This window comes from Erythrolamprus reginae, chromosome Z (genome assembly GCF_031021105.1).
Source record: "Erythrolamprus reginae isolate rEryReg1 chromosome Z, rEryReg1.hap1, whole genome shotgun sequence".
In the NCBI taxonomy this organism is placed as follows: domain Eukaryota; kingdom Metazoa; phylum Chordata; class Lepidosauria; order Squamata; family Dipsadidae; genus Erythrolamprus; species Erythrolamprus reginae.
In genome coordinates this window covers 104013563-104030969 of record NC_091963.1, presented here as the reverse complement: position 1 = coordinate 104030969, position 17407 = coordinate 104013563, and the positions used below count along the sequence as shown (strand labels likewise).

Sequence of the window (17407 nt, the reverse complement as noted above, 5' to 3'; positions counted from 1 at the left end):
TTCTGCATGTGTATGTATTTCTAAAGCTTTTTCCATATGAAAGTGGAAAAGAGCCGTATCTCTTTATTTATTTTATTTATTTGTTCGATTTTTATGCCGCCCTTCTCCTTAGACTCAGGGCGGCTTACAACATGTTAGCAATAGCACTTTTTAACAGAGCCAGCATATTGCCCCCACAATCCGGGTCCTCATTTTACCCACCTCGGAAGGATGGAAGGCTGAGTCAACCTTGAGCCGGTGATGAGATTTGAACCGCTGATCTACAGATCTACAGTCAGCTTCAGTGGCCTGCAGTACAGCAATCTACCTGCTGCGCCACCCCGGCTCTTTTATCAACTGAGCATACATGTACAGCTCTAAGAAAATATTTAAATTAAGGATCAGTATGGAAATTACATTAGTCTATATGTAATGGATGGTTATGGCCATTGCATTGGCTAAAGATACATCTACCCTTCAGAAATAAATCTAATATCTTTGAGGATTTATATCAGTTAGTAGCAATGACCAGATCTTTAAAACTAAATTCTGAAAATGAATGTTTTACTGTATCTGCCTCAGGTTACATTGCCTTTCCATTTCTACACATTTGGGGTGGGTGGGTGAGGAATTCATCCAATTTCTGATATTTAATTGTCTTAAAAACAACCTTTTAATTTTTTATTTTTTTTAGTAAATCACTCTAATACTATCGCCATTTTGGGTTCTCAGCCCTATAAACATACTTTTTTAAAGCAATAGCCATTAAATCCCCCAAATGTGGTTGCACTATTTATTTTGATTTTCAGTGGTTGATTACTGTGGCAATGTTAGGGTTTGTGGAGTGGATTCTAACACATCTGAAAGACACCAGATTGGGGAAGGTGCTCTGAATACAGAGTTTGAAATCCAGCATTCTAAATTTAATTATTTTGTGAGATATATGAGAAAAATTTGAACACAAAATTTGCCAATTCTGCTACCTAATAGTAAAATACTATACATTTTTTGCTCCTTTTCATTTCCATCACAATTTTACATTTTTCCTTTTTTATCTAATATATTCCTGATATAGAAGCTACTCTGGGAGAAATATTGCCTTGAATTCAGGAAAAAAGAATCCACTTAGAAGGAGCCCTTGCTGTCAGATAAGGTAAGTTGGTCCTTTGAGATGCTTAATGTGTAGCCATCTTGAAGAGTCCAAAGTGTGGGTTTTCTTTCCCATAGTTGATAATGTTTTGAAAGACATGGGATTTTTCATGGTGATCCATCACCCTCTAGGTCAGTAAAATGAGACAATTCTAGCGGGCAGTTCAAATCCAAGGGGCGCTACTCCATTAAGAAGTTCCCTGTGGCAATGAATGGGATCTGAACAAGAACAGCTAACACCTGTATTTATTTTTTCCCCCATCCCATTTCTGGGATGGCATATTTTGGAGTAGGAAAGATTAGAAGATCTGAAAGTTCTGATCCACGAAGTACAAAATGATGGGATTGTTCACTTGTACAAATCCAGGTGAACTTGATTGGCATGGAAGCAACACATTTCAATTCAGTTCAATTAAGACCCTGCAAAATATTGTCTTGGGATGTGGGAGAATACGCTCATATTAACAATAATGATTGGTGGGACAGAACTTGTGGTCTTTGCTACAACACAGGAGCACAGTACACATAGAAACATAGAAACACAGAAGTCTGATGGCAGAAAAAGACCTCATGGTCCATCTAGTCTGCCCTTATACTATTTTCTGTATTTTATCTTACAATGGATATATGTTTATCCCAGGCATGTTTAAATTGAGTTACTGTGGATTTATCTACCACGTCTGCTGGAAGTTTGTTCCAAGGATCTACTACTCTTTCAGTAAAATAATATTTTCTCATGTTGCTTTTGATCTTTCCCCCAACTAACTTCAGATTGTGTCCCCTTGTTCTTGTGTTCACTTTCCTATTAAAAACACTTCCCTCCAGGACCTTATTTAACCCTTTAATATATTTAAATGTTTCGATCATGTTACACATCACCACAGTGGGCAAATCCCAGTTCTTTTTCAAAAACAAAACAAAAACCAATCAATGGTATTTTTTTTAGAACCAAACAGGAAGGAGGGTTATTCTAAATGGAAGAGGGTTGGTTCTGTTCTACCATAGGTGAGCTGTGACCAGAGCATATGATAGGGTTTTTTTTGGGAGGGGGGTGTTAATTAAATAAACACAATGCGTTACATCCATTCTTTCAAGGAATATCACAACCAATCACATCAAGATACATTCCGCTATCTACTATTTTTCTAACCCCTGCCCCCACCCTCGATGTCTGCAAATTCTATTGTTCCCACCTCCCTTTGCTGTTTTCTTTTTCCCCTAGTCTCTTTCATCTTGTTGTAGATGTACAGATCTGGAGTAATTGTAGTGACTGGGTTAGGCTGCCTTTCTTTCTTTCTTTCTTTCTTTCTTTCTTTCTTTCTTTCTTTCTTTCTTTCTTTCTTTCTTTCTCAGGAGTAGGGAGTGACAGATGGTGGTCTCGCTTTCCCCAGAGAGCGAGATCTCCCTACACGCGAGCGCATGTCAATCTCCGCAGCTCATGTGATAACTCCAGTGGATGACGTGCCAGCCATATGGTCTGGCATCAGAGTTGGTACCCCTCTGCCTGCTCGAAGCGTGCCACTTCCCTCCTCCTTTTGGATAAGACAGTGAAGGAGACGGGGTGGACCTCAAGGAGTCTCCCACCCCCCTTTCCTCCCCCCCGTTTTTTTCCCTCCTTACTCCCAAAAGATGCTGGGTCCGAGGACTTGAGGACTCCTCAACTGAGCTTTGGAGGTAAGTTGTGTAAGGAGGGGGGGGACAGAAACTTAAACGGTGGGTTGCAACTCACCCCACCCCTGGCCACTTTCTAACCCCCCCCCCTCGAGTTTTTATATTTCTCCTTTCTCTCCCACCCCCACCCGCCGACTTCTACACACCCAACCGATTTGTATCTTTGAAGACGAATGAATGAAGTGCAGGGTGGGAGTGGGGTGGGAGTAAGAGCTGGGAAAGCTGTCTCTACGCAAGATGTGTGTATAGATCCAAAACCTCTGGTGTCGAGCAAAGGCCGGTTTTGTATAAGAAGAAAGGTGATCTATCTACCCATACAAAACCACTTGGGAGTCGGTGACAGCAAAATCAAACAATTGGGTAATAAAATGTGTATTTAAAAATATGTGGAGGGGTGGAATGCACACATGCACGCGCACACACACAGAGAGAGACACACACTTATACATACCTACCTACCGTGGCCTTCGGAATCAGATCTCCAGCAATTACGGGTTCTCTATCTTTTCTAATCTCATCTCGCAAGCGATTTATTCTAGCCTCAGGGTTTATCTGCGCCGGGGTTCGGTTCGTGGAGCTCTCTCTCTCTCTCTCTCTCTCTCTCCCTCCCCTCCCTCCCCCCCCCCGTTGCTTCCCCGCTTCAAAGGCAACATAAAATGACTGCAAACACTCGCGCACAAAACTGGCACATGGACCCATCAGTTATTTCGCCAGCTCAATCTTCTCCCGGGAAGATGGTCTCAGGTCTGAAAGTGCGGGTGATGGGGGGAGTGGAGGCGGCGGGGGGGAGAAGGAGGGGGAGACGAGCAAGGAGGAGGAAGGGGGGAGGAGGGAGGAGGAAGAGGAGGAGGAGGAAGGTGGATCGGGAAGGGAGAAACTGCCGAGATGTCAGTCTCGAGGGCCGCCCTGAGAAGGAGGATGAGGATGGGGATGGTGCCGTAGAGGGACATTCCAATCCTTTCTCCTCCCCCTCCTAGGGAGCATGGAAAGAAACCTCGAACAGGAATACCAGCGGGGGAGAAAGCAAAAACCGGGGGCCGACGGAGAAGTTATCAGGATTTTGGCCAGCAAGGGAGGGACGCGGCGAGAAGATTTCGGGGTCGGTGGGGTTTCAGCGCTGCGAAGTGTCTACCTTCAGAAATGTAATTCTCTTTCATTCTTCTTGGAAATGAAAAGACTTAGGAAAAGCTAAGGCAGAAGGTCCGGATTTCTAAGCTGAGAAGGGGGCAGGAATTGGAGAGAAAAGTTCTGGGTTTATCTGGGCATTCCCCAGACGCCCTGCCTCAAAGCAGGGCTAGCGAGAGCGGCTATCTGATGCTCTAACACGCTGGGGTGTAGATGAGATAGATTTAATGATTTTTAATTCCATTAAATCTGGTAAACTAATCAAAAGAGGGGAGCGAGGCTGAATAAATACAGCACCGGGAGTCCCCGTAAGAAATGGAGAAAGATCCATTGTATTTCGATACAACAAAAGGAAGGGAGGTGGTTTGTAATGAAGAGGGATCGGAGAAAGCGAGCTCAGTTTTGCACTAATTAAGCGGGAAAGCAATGTAGACACCAATTAATAATAAACACACTTTTTTTTAATTAATCAATTGTCTTCAGGGAAAGAATGGGGGGAAGCCAATTTCAGGCAAGTTCTAAACAAATCTTTCTGTCCTCTCCATCACCACCCCTCTCCCAAGTTCCCTCTTGTGTGTGTGTGTGTGTGTGAGTGAGTGTGTAGTATATGTATATATTGTGCATATGTATAATGTTTTTTAAATGAAACGAAGAGGGAGTAAGTAAGTAAGGCTGGCTGCCATCATACAAATGCAATGCAGTTCGTGTCAGTCGGGAGGTTAGACAAATTTAGGAAGCAGTTCACTAATGGGGTTTAAGACAAGCTTTATAACAGTTCTATCCTGTGGTTTGAAGGGTGGGATTTTCACACACAAACACATTGGGCGAGAGACCTGGATAATAAGGAAGACATTAGGCACCGAGCTTTTGCAGAAAAAGCTGTGGTTTGTTAAGGAATCAATCTCCCTCTATGTTTCTCTCTCTCTCAGTCTTCCCCATCTCCCTCCCTCTCTCTGTCTCTCGGTCTCACCCTCCCGCCTTCTCTCTCTCTCTCTCTCTCTCTCTCTCTCATTCTGTGTGTGTGTGTGTGTGTGTTTGAGAGAGAGAGAGAGATTGTGTGTGAGAGGGAGGGAGGGAGGGAATCAACTGCAGGGGAGGAAGGGTAATGATAATCGTTTTATAGTTTAAAATCCGTAATAATATCATAATTCCATTTCCGCTGAAAACAGGTTGAGTTTTGGACAAGAGGTGGATATCTGAAGACAGCCTTTTTTCTCTCTCACTCACTCTCTCTCTCTCTCCTTCCAAATCACCCTAAGGATCTGGTGACCAGGCTGGCAGCAAAGATCTTCTTTGGAAGAAGGGAGGACCCTTTATATCTTGGCCAGGAAGATTGAAATCTGTTTAGGAGCGGAACTGTCAGCTTTCCCAGCAATTGGCTGGAAAAGGCTGAGCGACTAAACTATCCGCGGGTTGGGATAATCTTCCAGGGGTCCAGGGTAATTGATTGGTGGGTATTAAGTGGTGGATGTTAAGACCAACTTGTGTGACTATTTTTCGTTGCCATTCTTCCCTTCTTTCTGGCCCGCTCATTCCGTGCGCCTTTCTCCTCCCTCCTTCTTCCCCGCCCCCGTCACCCCTCCAGCCACCATGTTGACGCGCCTCTTCAGCGAACCCAGCTTGATCCCAGAAGTTCAGAAATTCTCCAGCTGGGCGGACGATTGTGATGAGGATGATTCGAGCGACAAAGAGGAGCAGAAAAGTAAAAGCTGCCCTCTCGAGGATGACCCCAACGACTCGGAGGTAAAAGATGAGAACGACCTGGGCCCTGATGAAGAGGAGGAGGAGGAGGAGGAGGAAGGCCTCGAGGAAGCGGAAGGCGATCGACCTAAGAAACGGGGCCCCAAAAAAAGGAAAATGACCAAGGCCAGACTAGAACGCTCCAAGATGCGACGCCAAAAGGCCAACGCCCGGGAACGCAACCGGATGCACGACCTTAACGCCGCCTTGGACAATCTCCGCAAGGTCGTGCCTTGTTACTCCAAAACGCAGAAATTGTCCAAGATCGAAACCTTGAGGCTGGCCAAGAATTACATTTGGGCCCTGTCGGAAATCCTGCGCTCGGGTAAGAGGCCGGACTTGGTCTCCTATGTGCAGACTTTGTGCAAAGGTTTGTCCCAGCCGACCACAAACTTAGTGGCCGGCTGCCTCCAGCTCAACTCAAGGAATTTCCTTACTGAGCAAGGCCAGGAGGCCGGGAGATACCACGGGCCCAACTCCACCTTCGCCATGCACCCCTACACCTACCAGTGCTCGCGGATCTCCAGCGCTCAGTGCGCTTCCAGCACCATGGCTAGCTCCCACGCCTTGCGGACGCACGCTTACTGTGCCACCTACGAGTCCCTGTACGGGAACGCCTCGCCAGATTACAATAGCTCGGAATACGACGGGCCTCTGAGCCCCCCTTTGTGCGTGAACGGGAATTTTTCCCTCAAGCAGGATTCTTCCCCCGACCACGAGAAAAATTACCATTATTCTATGCACTACTCCGCCCTCCCCAGTTCTCGCCCTTCCGGGCACAATCTAGTGTTCGGATCTTCGGGAATGCGCAGTGGCGTCCACTCTGAGAATGTTTTGCCTTACGAGATGCACCTCCATCATGACCGAGGTCCGATGTACGAGGAGCTCAATGCTTTTTTCCATAACTAGCGCCTTCCCCCTTATTCCCAGAGGCGTCTTGGGAGTCGCGTTCTCCTCCCGGTGTCACGAGTAACCGTGACCACTTGTAGATTTCCAGTGTACTGGACTGGGGAAGGGGAGGGGGTGTATTTGAGAGATATAAACTAAACAGAAAGAGAAAGAATGGGAGAAGAGGAGGGGAAGAGAGAGAAATAAATAGATCCTCGGCCTTCTTTGATATTCCCCTGTACTTCGTCCCGAGGGCTGCAATTTTTCTTTTTAAATTCAACTTGTGAACCACTTTTCTCGTAACCTATTAACAAAAAAAAATCGGAAGGGTTGCAGGATAAATTAATAACCATTCCTATTCGTGAACTAATTAAGCCGAACGTTCTTGTTTTGGAGCTTGGAGGGCGGAGGGGGGACGAACCTGATCAAATAGCCTCTTGAGCTGAGGCAGCAGGTTTCAATCCTTCCCAATTCCGTTGAATTCGACGGGTCGGGTCGCTTTGGTTTTCAGCCGCTGGCTTCGATTTAAATGGAAAGTCGGTGGAGGTTTTTTCCCGCGCCTTGGTTTCCGCGGGACTACAATCCCGCTTGGGAATCAGGTTATAAATAGAATCTGCGACTTCCCTGCCCCCACTAAGTACTATGAAAACAAATCTGGTGCAATATATATGCTAGCATAATTTTATATTTAAAAACAAACGAAAGGACTCTATAGCTAATAGACTGTTTAGTTGAGATTTTGCCCATCCGAAAACAAAGTTTAGATCCACATTATTAGGAGAGGCAACCACGTTTTTCAAAATTAAAAAGGAGGAAAGTATCAAAGTTTCAGCCCATCCTAATGGATTGTCTATGCTAAATTATGCCTTATAACCAGACATTTTCCTAAAGTTCAATATGGCTTCAGAACAAAACAGTTTATAAAAGGCTGATGATGGGAGGAAGGTTTCCATCCTCCCAATAGCTGATTCAAAAAATCCCCGAAAAAGGTATTTATGCCATCTGCAATCCTTTACATGTTTATCTGGGAGTTAGTCTTATTAAGCTTAATGGGGCTTACCTCAAATGTAAATATGTATCAGCTTGCACAAATTAAACTGTTAAAATATTTGCAAACTTTAAATCAAACTTTTAGTGCAGTGAGAACTTGAAAAAGCAATAAACGGGCAAACAGATGAAAAATATATTCTATCTCTATCTATGCAAGTAGGTATTGAAACTAGAAAAAGAAATAAAAGGAAGGGAAAAAGAAAAGAAAAAAGGTAAAACAACAAGAAAAATAATCCATATGAAATATTAGAAATATGGACCAACAAACTCACTGAGATTTAAAATTGTGCACTTTTTGATTTGTGGGAAACTGACCCATGGAAAGTTTCTCTGGTATTTAACAATCACTGACTTTTTGAACCACCCTTGTAACCCCACGTAACTTATTTTCCAAAATTTGTGTGTCATGCTGTTTTTTACCTGTTTTAAAAATGTTAAATAAAAATGTGGGGGGGGGGGAGATTTTTATGAAATGGCAAAATGTTTTGTTATGCATGGATAGGTTGGGGAAACGCAAATATGCAACTTTTAAAGGTGATGTGAAGAGAATACTATTATGCTTAATATTTCTGTTGGCTTATTCCCCCCCCCCCTTAATAGTAACTTACATTCTTTCTTTCTGTGATGGGTTTTGGGGAGGGAAGCATATGTTTATGTAATGATACACCAGTAGATAAATCTCTCTATAAAAAACAAAAAAACAGTAACTTGTAAGGACTCAGAAGAGTATATTTTCCCCAATACAATACTATTTCATTTTGTTTGTTCATCTGATGACTTTATTTGAGCAAAAGGAGGATGAAAAAAATTACCTCTAATTTCCCCCTCCTTTTAATATGACCTCCATCACCTTTAGACATACCAGCATTTTTTTAAAAAAATCAAAGAACTTACATTTCTGAACGAAGTTTTTAAAATAAAACAACAAAAATCAACAACATTTTGAAAAGAAAGAAAAGAAAACTAACAGAAGAGAGAGAGAGAGAAAGAGAGAGAGAGAGAGAGAGAGAGGGAAAAAAGTTGTAGACAATATGAAATGTCTATGGGACACCAGAAGTGCTTTTTTTGTGTGTTTCTGTTCAGTTTCCTTAAGATGAATAAATATTTACGTCAAATGATATGCTAAACAAAAATCTCAAAGTTTTGTTTTAAATAAGGACTAGTTCATATATATCTGTCTGTCTATCTATCATATATCTATCCATCACAATTCTGTCACATTTGGTTTATGGCAAGGTACTTTGCATTTTAGAGAGGAAAAAATTTACAGCTCTTTTTACACAAATACAGTAATACAGATCAAAGGGCAAAGAGGTTATGAATGGCAAACCTTCTCACCACCCCTAACATGGACAAAGATGAGCTCAGATAGTTTTTTTAAAAGATACATAGCTAGTTTTAAAAAAAGGTGGGTGGGTGGGAGTTGTATGTCTGTAAAATTCTGAAACACAGTAGTGTGCTTTAAACATTAATTTGCTACTGTTTGCTGAAATGATTCCCAACGTTTTTGATGGTCTGAGAGCTGCAAGTCAGCTATGATATTATTCAGTGAACTGAAGCAGCTTCTTAAGAAGACAATTAATAAATAATAAATGTTGATTTGATTCCCTCAGCATCAGCTAACTTCAAAGAAGTAATGTTAAGTGTATATATATATACACGGGTAAAAGATTATGGCCAAGCATGTTTCCAAAGGGGGGCTGAGACAAGCCCTGAAGACATTAAAATAGCAAATAAAAGTATCTTTCATGAAAGAGACAAAGATGGTGAAGAATTCAAATATATTTTAAGCAACCCTTCTGAAGTCTTATTGACAAATAGTTTGATTATAAGTCTTTATAAGGACTGCTTAAAATATATTTCAATTTCTTCACCATCTTTGTCTATTTCTGAACACCCAAAGTATACTTTTTATGTGCAGTGGAATGGGGGAGGAAGCCCTTTTCTCATTTTATAAAAACTAATGCAGTTTCCTCCTCCTGGACAGATGGCATTTTCTCTGCATCTCCCTCCCTGCGCGCACACTCACGCATTCACACACACACATACACACACATACACGCTCCCCTCTCTGTTTCTTTTTCTCTCTCACACACCCATACAGATAGCCACGTTATCCTACTTTCTTTCTGGCCATTTAAGCAAAGAGAAATTCAAGACAAAGTAAGGACAAGCACCAATGATGCTACTTATCTTTCAAAGCAAGCAAATCGTATTTGGCAACTAAACACTGATAAATAATAAATATTTGACCGCTCCTCTCCAGTCCCTAAGGTTTCTTTTTCATTTATTGAGGAAGCAACTGTAATCCAATGAGGTCACCTGGGAGCTGTCCCGAGTGTGTATGGTGCTGAACCAGAGGCTCTGGAAAAACATGCCCTTGATCTCTAAAACGGTTTTTTTTCTCACACTCAGGATTGTTTAGAGCCGGTTAGCATTCTTATTTGATATTCAAAAGCTCCATAGAGAGAGAAGAGAGATATTTCTAACTTTGAAAAGTTAGAATAGCACGCACGAGTTATGTCCCAATTAAAAAATTCTTAACAGAGACAAGCACTTCGGGCGGGTGTTGCAGGATACTTGACAATTATCAGCGAGTATGAAACAATTATTTTAAATGGGGGGAAGAGAGAAATCAGATTAATCACACAGGGGCGACCGCTAACTCCAAATATCCGTCCTTCTTTATATAACCCAGCTTTAACTCATTCAAAGTCTAGTTTATCTCATAGGGCTCTGGTATATACAGGCACCTGAATAAAGACTATTTTGCCTGCCCCTGTGATTTCCGCTGTTTTCAGGATTATCTTCATAAGGTGGTTGAAGATGCCATAGGAGGAAAGCTTTAGTTAAAAAACCCACACACAAAACACCTCGATAGTGGTGTATATTTCTTCGGATTCCACGAGAACAGAACATATATTTCTGTATGCTGCTGATAGGGGGTATTTGCTCATCTGCCCTTAGGTTTGGAGAAATGAAAAGTTGTAAGTAATTCTGTATTTTTTGGCAGCCCCCCCCCCTCACACACACACATTTTCCTTCCTTTTCTTCCCTCTTTTTGAAGATAAAAGAATGAATATAATAAAGAAACAAACAAACACATGCCTGCATATGCACCAGAATCCTTAAGATCTTTAGATTTTTAGTAACTTCCGTCTTGAGAAGTTTCATTAACTACCTCTCTCCTTATATCTCTTCTTTTTCTCCCCCTTTCAGAGCTAGTTTTACCCTAGTGGGGTAGAAAGGAGGAGGCTGTTTTCCATCCCCTCAGAGACTGTCTGAGCCAGGTTCTCTCCAGGTGCTCATATCTCACCTCACAGGGTTGATGTTATGGAGAACATAAGAGGAGGAAAGTGTGTTGAAGATGTTCATTGTCTTGAGTCATTTATAAAAATAATGAAGGTGGTAAATACATACATACATACATACATACATACATACATACATACATACATACATACATATTCTTCCTTCCCCCAGCCTCTCCCTTCTTCATTTTTCATCTTTTTTCTTCTCTTCCACCTCTTTCTCTTCACCTCTGTTTATATAAAAGTCCCCTTTCTCTTCCCTATTAAAATTGGTTATAAAAGCAAACTGAGTAAAGGTGGGGTTCAAACTAAAACTACAACCTTCTAAACTAAATAGATATAACCAGAGAGATCCTAGGGTGTCTTCTTCCCACCCCATCCAAATCAGGATTGCATAATCTTGTTAATTCGGAACCTCTCTGGAATACCCTGCCCTCCCCGTTGGGAAACAATGGTGCTCATGCCTGAATCCCCCCACCACAATCCTTTTGCAGGTGCGCATACCAACACATTTGTTCAAGTTCTAGAAAACTCTCCATCTCCGCTGCCTTTCCCTTCCATCAGCCCCTGCCACCCACTCAGTTGCGCATTTTTTTTGCAGCCTTCTTGCCCCGTCTTATACTGCCCCACTGGAGGGGAGAGAAGCATTGCTTTGCCCTAGCAGGTTAGGAGGGTGGGCATTCCAGTGAAAATCACTGTATGTTGCTATTTTATCCGAATTGCTTTTAGGCTGATTAAAACCCAAATCAGCTCCGACCCATGTTTTTTTTCGGTTTAAATGACTGAAAATGAGCTGCACACATGCTCCCTCTGTTTAAGTAGGGCACAGGTTTTTCTCTGCCGTCTAAGCAATAGGGCTGCAACTTCCGTAATCCGTAATACGCTGTAACCATGCAAGTGGGGTTTGGGTTTTTTTTTTCTAACCTGCTCTAAAACAAGAGCTTGACACCAGAAATTGTGGTTCTGGATTGTCAATCGTCCCGACCTTCTTTTTCTCTACACACCTATCCTGCTTCCTGTGTGTGTGTTTGGGTAGGGTGGGGAATTTTGGAATTTTTCTAGAAGCCTGAACACCTGTGGAAGAAAAGTATACAGTACTTCTCCAGTTGCAAACTCAGCTCCAATTTCTGCCCTATAAACATCCAAATTTTCGAACAGTTCATCTTAGGTGTCTCTTAGGTAAGAAGGCAAGTACATATTGAAAAATATATATACACAAAATATTAATAAATGGTTGAGGATGCCAAGGAAATGTCAGTCTCCTTGCATGCCAATACACACTGAGAAATAATTCTTATTAACGCTTTCTTTTTTGGAGAAAGTGCTTGCACACTAACAGGCATGAGAATTAATATATAGACAGACAGCAGAGTTGTTGTTTAAAGAAACCCAGAGGATTTATCATTTGCAGTTATTTTATCCTTTAAAACACTGCAGCCACAGAGAAACTTTATTACAGACATTATACAAAAGCTTTCCTGTCTCTCCAATGTGAACGATTCAAAGCCATCAATCTACCAGTTTGGTGAATTGAGCAATGATGCATATGGAAGTGTATTTCTATACATTGGCATAGAGATGCATGCCTCTATTTTAGGAATAGAAACAGCCCACCCCAGCTGGTCAAGGAAGATAGGGCAAGTACTTTATCAAAAGGCTAGTTCACACAGGTGCTTTCTAACCGTTCGTTGCCTTCAGCTGCTTCACACAAGCTTGTCCATCGCTTCTCTATAAGATGCATCGCAGTTAAAATTCAGGTGCTAGGTGAAGGATTTTATTTGTGAAGATGTACTCCCACAACAATTCTGGTTTTTCTGGGACAGCCAGAAGAGAGAAATCAGCCACTCAAAATTATTCAGGTTTGAAAGAGTCTCACCTGAATGTCTGGCTGGTGGTTATTGATCAAAAAAAAAGAAGCCCTGATCCATTGCCCTTGCCTCATGCATGCAGAATAGGATAGGATAGGATAGGACAGGATAGGACAGGACAGGACACAATAGAATAGAATTCTTTATTGGCCAAGTGTGATTGGACACACACGGAATTTGTCTTTGGTGCATATGCTCTCAGTGTAGGTAAAAGAAAAGATACATTTGTCAAGAGTCTTCATTGCAACAGACACCCCTCCACCCATGAGAAACATATTCATAGAGATAAATTAGAGCAGCATTGAGTAAGTGACTAAATATTTCCCGAAGGTCTGTTCTGAGCTTCCCAGGGCACCATTTCCCCCAATAGGGCTCCTTCCTCAACTGGATAATTTGGAACTACAATGCTCAGAATGTATAGCCAGCCTGGTTGCAGAAAGCTCAGCAGATCTGAAGAGAACTGGGCTGGGCACTAAAGGTTCATCTAGGAGGGGGACTATCTTGAACCTAAATCTGACTCCTCAAGTTTGAGGGCAGGGTAGAAATTAGAATTTGTATATGAATCTATTAATTATAATTACCATCATTTTCATCAAATCAACCTATTTTTACCTGTAGGCAGGAGTGTAAAACCTAAATACATATATGTTTGCTATATCAGGTGAAGACCTTCGAAGAGCTGATGTGTTGGTTTTCTGTCAAATGGGTATTTTGCAATGGTCAACACAATTGTCAACATGTATCACACACTCCAGGCAGGCAGGCAGGCAGGCAGGCAGGCAGGAAGGAAGGAAGGAAGGAAGGAAGGAAGGAAGGAAGGAAGGAAGGAAGGAAGGAAGGAAGGAAGGAAGGAAGGAAAGTTTGAGAAGGCTGTTGCATCAAGGAATTGTGGGAAAATTTCGCGTGCGAATATATGTTTAGCGAAACCTCCCCAGTCAGACGTTAAGTCCTGAGAAATTCAATGGGATTTGATCTCAGGTAGTCGGGGAACCTCAGCAGTAAAAATGCAAAAAAAAATAATCAAAAACGGTAAAGGTTTTTATTTTTGGGACGCGAACGTTTCTGAAGACTTTTTGCTTCTGCATTTTTGAAGAGAAAAAAACCCCAAAGTTTCATTTCCGGAGCCTAAAAGTTGTTCCTCCAGTAATATGAAGTCCCAGTGATTGGTGAGAACTCGCCGGTACCTTAGTGCTTTTCAGAGTAGGGAAGAAACTGCCCGCAAAGCCGTTTTCCTGCCCCGACCCTTCCCCTAAAGGGAATGCCACCGCGCCAAGCACTTTCTTCAAACCGTTGACCTCCCTCTCTTGCCGCGTCCCCATCGGGTTCCCAAATCTTTCACCATCCCATTAGCCCTTCGCCCCCTTTCTCCTCCAAAAAGAGACAGTTAAGTCCATCCTCTTTCAAACCTCCAAATAAGAGCCTGGGCACGCCGAAATACGGCGTTACTGTACAGCCTAAGTCTCTCAAACGAAGAATGAAAGAGAAGAAGGGAGATAGAAGAATAGTTTTTTCGGAGAATTTCTGGCCCAGGTTCTCGAAGTACCCCTCGGATCAGAGAGTCAGACGGGGGAGGGGGAGATGTGGACACTAAGATGTGTATCTTATTTCAAATCGCGAATGAGTGAGTGAGTGAACGACACGCATGGCAATAAATGTGAAATCTAACTGACCACGACCTAAGTACGTTTGGTAACTTTGGAAGGTCGGGTGCCCAAATATATAGATGGATACATATTTACAGCAAATAACTCTGTGCCTTAGAAAGTTTTGCTGGTGGGCAGGCGAGAAAAGCCAGAAGGAAAGCATAAGTACCTCGGCATCAAAACGGACAGGTGCTGGGTCTCGAAAGCAATTTTTTTTTTAGTACAGTTATAAAATATCCCAGCATTTCCTTCCTCTCTAGCCTTCTCGCTCCTTCCAAATTAGAGCGGGAGTTTTATTTCTAGGTTTCCCCTTTGCACTGGGCGGATTTCCTCCGCCTGCGCGAGGGCAGGTACTTTGGTGGTGGTGCTGCTGTTGCTGGACATCTATCTCTAGCTAGCTAGCTTAGCTGGCATCTTTCTGGTTGGCAGCGCCAGCTTCCCGATTTCCACAGTAGTAAAAGAGAGGCTCTCTGTAGGGAGTTAGATGCCAGGCTGTTGCCCGTGCCAACAGCCAGCCAAGGGCCACTGAAGGGAAGTGGTTCGTTTGCTACAGCGGAGGGTCGGACATCTGTTCACTCCAGAACGCTTTTAAAGGGGAAGGCCTCTCTTTTAAAGGCGAAGGCGCCGGGCACAAGCTTGCCCAAGAGGACTCAGGGACCCTCGCCTGGGAGCGCAAGCGGCGGGGACCTCCCGGATTTGGGCACCGGAGGGAGGGGGTGAGAGAAAACCACTAATATACCTTATCCATAAAATATAGAGGTGGCAGTTAGGCAAAGTGCCACGTGAGAGGGGTTTGGGGAAGGGGCGGAGGGTGATTTCATCGAGTATTTTGGGGAGGCGAAGTTTACCCCCAAAACACCCTTCAACCAACCGCCAATTCTGATTGAAAATATCCCTCATCATTTGTGGGCTCCCCTGTTTTCTTTAAAGATAATGGGGTTTATCGCGGGGGAGGGGGAGAGAGAGACCAAGCGCACCTTCCAACTATAACCCTAAAGGTTTTGACTGCCCGTTTGAAGTGCTCCAGGGAGTCGTTTTTATGGCGCCCCTTCCCAAGTGCTCTGGGTGCCCCTGACAGTAACCTTCATGCATTTTCAAAAAGGGTTGCGAAGAAAAAAGGGGGGTGGAAGAGGCTGAGAGGAAAACTAACCCGCTCTGGGGAAGGGCCGTGTGGGTAAGGGGAGCTAGAAAACACCTATAATAGTTACAATCGCCCGGCGAAAAGGCGAAGCCACCACCAAAGTCCAGCATCGCGGGCGCTCGCTGCCCCTGCCCCGCTCAGGATCTGCAGAGGCGAGATTGGAAATGATCTCTGCTTCTCACCCGCCTCTCTTTGGGAAAGAGTTCAAATTAGGATCCAGGAAAAAAAAATCTTATTTTATTATTAGCAATAAAGCAAGCCATTGTGCGAAGCGAGCTCCGGCCGCCCTCCATCCCCTACAACATATACAACCTTGGAACCCACCTTTATTGCAAACACCGTTGGAGCTTAAAAAGAATTTCTCCTAAAAAGAGGGGGGCTGTGGGGGGATGCCCCCCTTGGTTCTTAACCGCAACTTCCCCCCCCCCCCATTCCCCTGCCCTAAAATGAGGGGTGTTTATCTATTTTTCTTTTTTTTTCATTGTACTTATTATTGTTTCCAAATCCGGGGGAATGGGGAGGGAGAGGAAGCGAGCGAGCGAGCGGCTAAAAATACCAAGACCCATGCCAAACGGCCCCATGGCTCCGTCTCTGCCCAGTGGCCGGGTGAATGCCAGGTTAAGCAGAAGGGTGGGCAAAGGGGAGGGGGAGGGGGAGGAGGAGACCTTGCTTCAGTTTAGATCTCGTGGCATCTGTTCACTATTATACAGTGTAGATTTTTATATGGACAGCTAAATTAAAGACAGATTTCTGCCAGAATTACAGATATTCTTTTCTAAAAAGAATGCGGTGGAATAGGAAAAGCGGAGAAAAGGCTCTTGCCATGTAGTGGCGCGGGAGTGGGGGGAGAGCAGAGGAGGGGGGATTCAATAGCTAGTCTATATTGATGTATTTTATGGGCGAAAGGTGTATGGAACAAATTATATGTTATAAAACAATCTCATGGCCCGCTTGACACTCTTCCATATCTACCTGCCTATCTTTACTCTCTAAAGCGACCTAATTGCGACCTTTACCAGCTCGCATTACGACCTACACGCATTTGTCGTTTTCAGCCCCTTGGTGTGTATTTTCCCTCCGTCTGGCCTCTTCTGGTTCTCTTTTCTCCAGCCCTCCTCCTCCCTTCCGCCCGCCCCCAGGTGAGAGCCAGAGGTGCTCTGGACCTCTGGAAAAGGCCAGGGGGGCTGGGGAAATTGACAGGCCAACAGGGGACCGCAACAGGAACCCAATTCCCTCGGCTAGAAGCTGACCCCTAAGACCAGGAGGGTCTCTTCACGGCCGAATGTGGAGGAAGAAAAATAAGACAACCGCCCGACATCCTAGCAGGTGGAAACTGGTGCACAGTAAGGAAGATTCCAATTTGTAGGAAAGTTTGCCCCAAATCCAGGAATTCAGGATGCCAGTGGCGGAATAGGTGCACAAAGCAGCCTGATTGGCATTCGTGGTGGAATTCAAAACCAAATGATCGATAATTTATTAATCTGTAATGGCGATCCCAAGCATACCAATCTGTATTGTGAAATAGAAACGCAGTCCACTCAACGTCTTTTCTGAAATTAATTTATACTCTCTTCTATTGGGAAATCTAATTCACAAAAGTGTGCGTGTGTGTGTGTGTCCGCAAGCAGATGCCTTACAATGTGGAAAGCTTTTCAAGGAAGACCTTAAAGGATGGGGCGCCGCTACAAAGAGGGCCCTTGTGCTGAAGCCTGGATGGGATTTCTTGATTGACATTTGAAAGAGGCGCAGCTGAGGGAAGGCGAGAACATTTTGCCAGGCTGTGCAGAACGGGTGGAAATGGTACCCCGAATCCTAAACTGGATTAAATACACAGGCGCGCGC

At 43.7% G+C, this 17407-nt stretch overlaps 1 protein-coding gene across 1 annotated transcript; it reads left to right on the top strand.

Moving 5' to 3' along the window:
• Positions 1–3781: 3781 nt before the first annotated feature.
• NEUROD2 (neuronal differentiation 2) lies at positions 3782–7813 on the top strand. The gene is made up of 2 exons (XM_070730114.1): positions 3782–3941; positions 5510–7813. Exons 1-2 carry the CDS (start codon positions 3782–3784, stop codon positions 6571–6573), a joined length of 1224 nt encoding a protein of 407 aa, XP_070586215.1. The 3' UTR covers positions 6574–7813.
• Positions 7814–17407: the final 9594 nt, after the last annotated feature.

Coding starts and splice junctions, on each gene's coding strand:
- NEUROD2 (XM_070730114.1), top strand. CDS start 3,782: ATGGAAAGAAACCTCGAACAGGAATACCAGCGGGGGAGAAAGCAAAAA. Junction 3,942..5,509: donor AAGTGTCTACCTTCAGAAAT/GTAATTCTCTTT, acceptor TCACCCCTCCAG/CCACCATGTTGACGCGCCTC.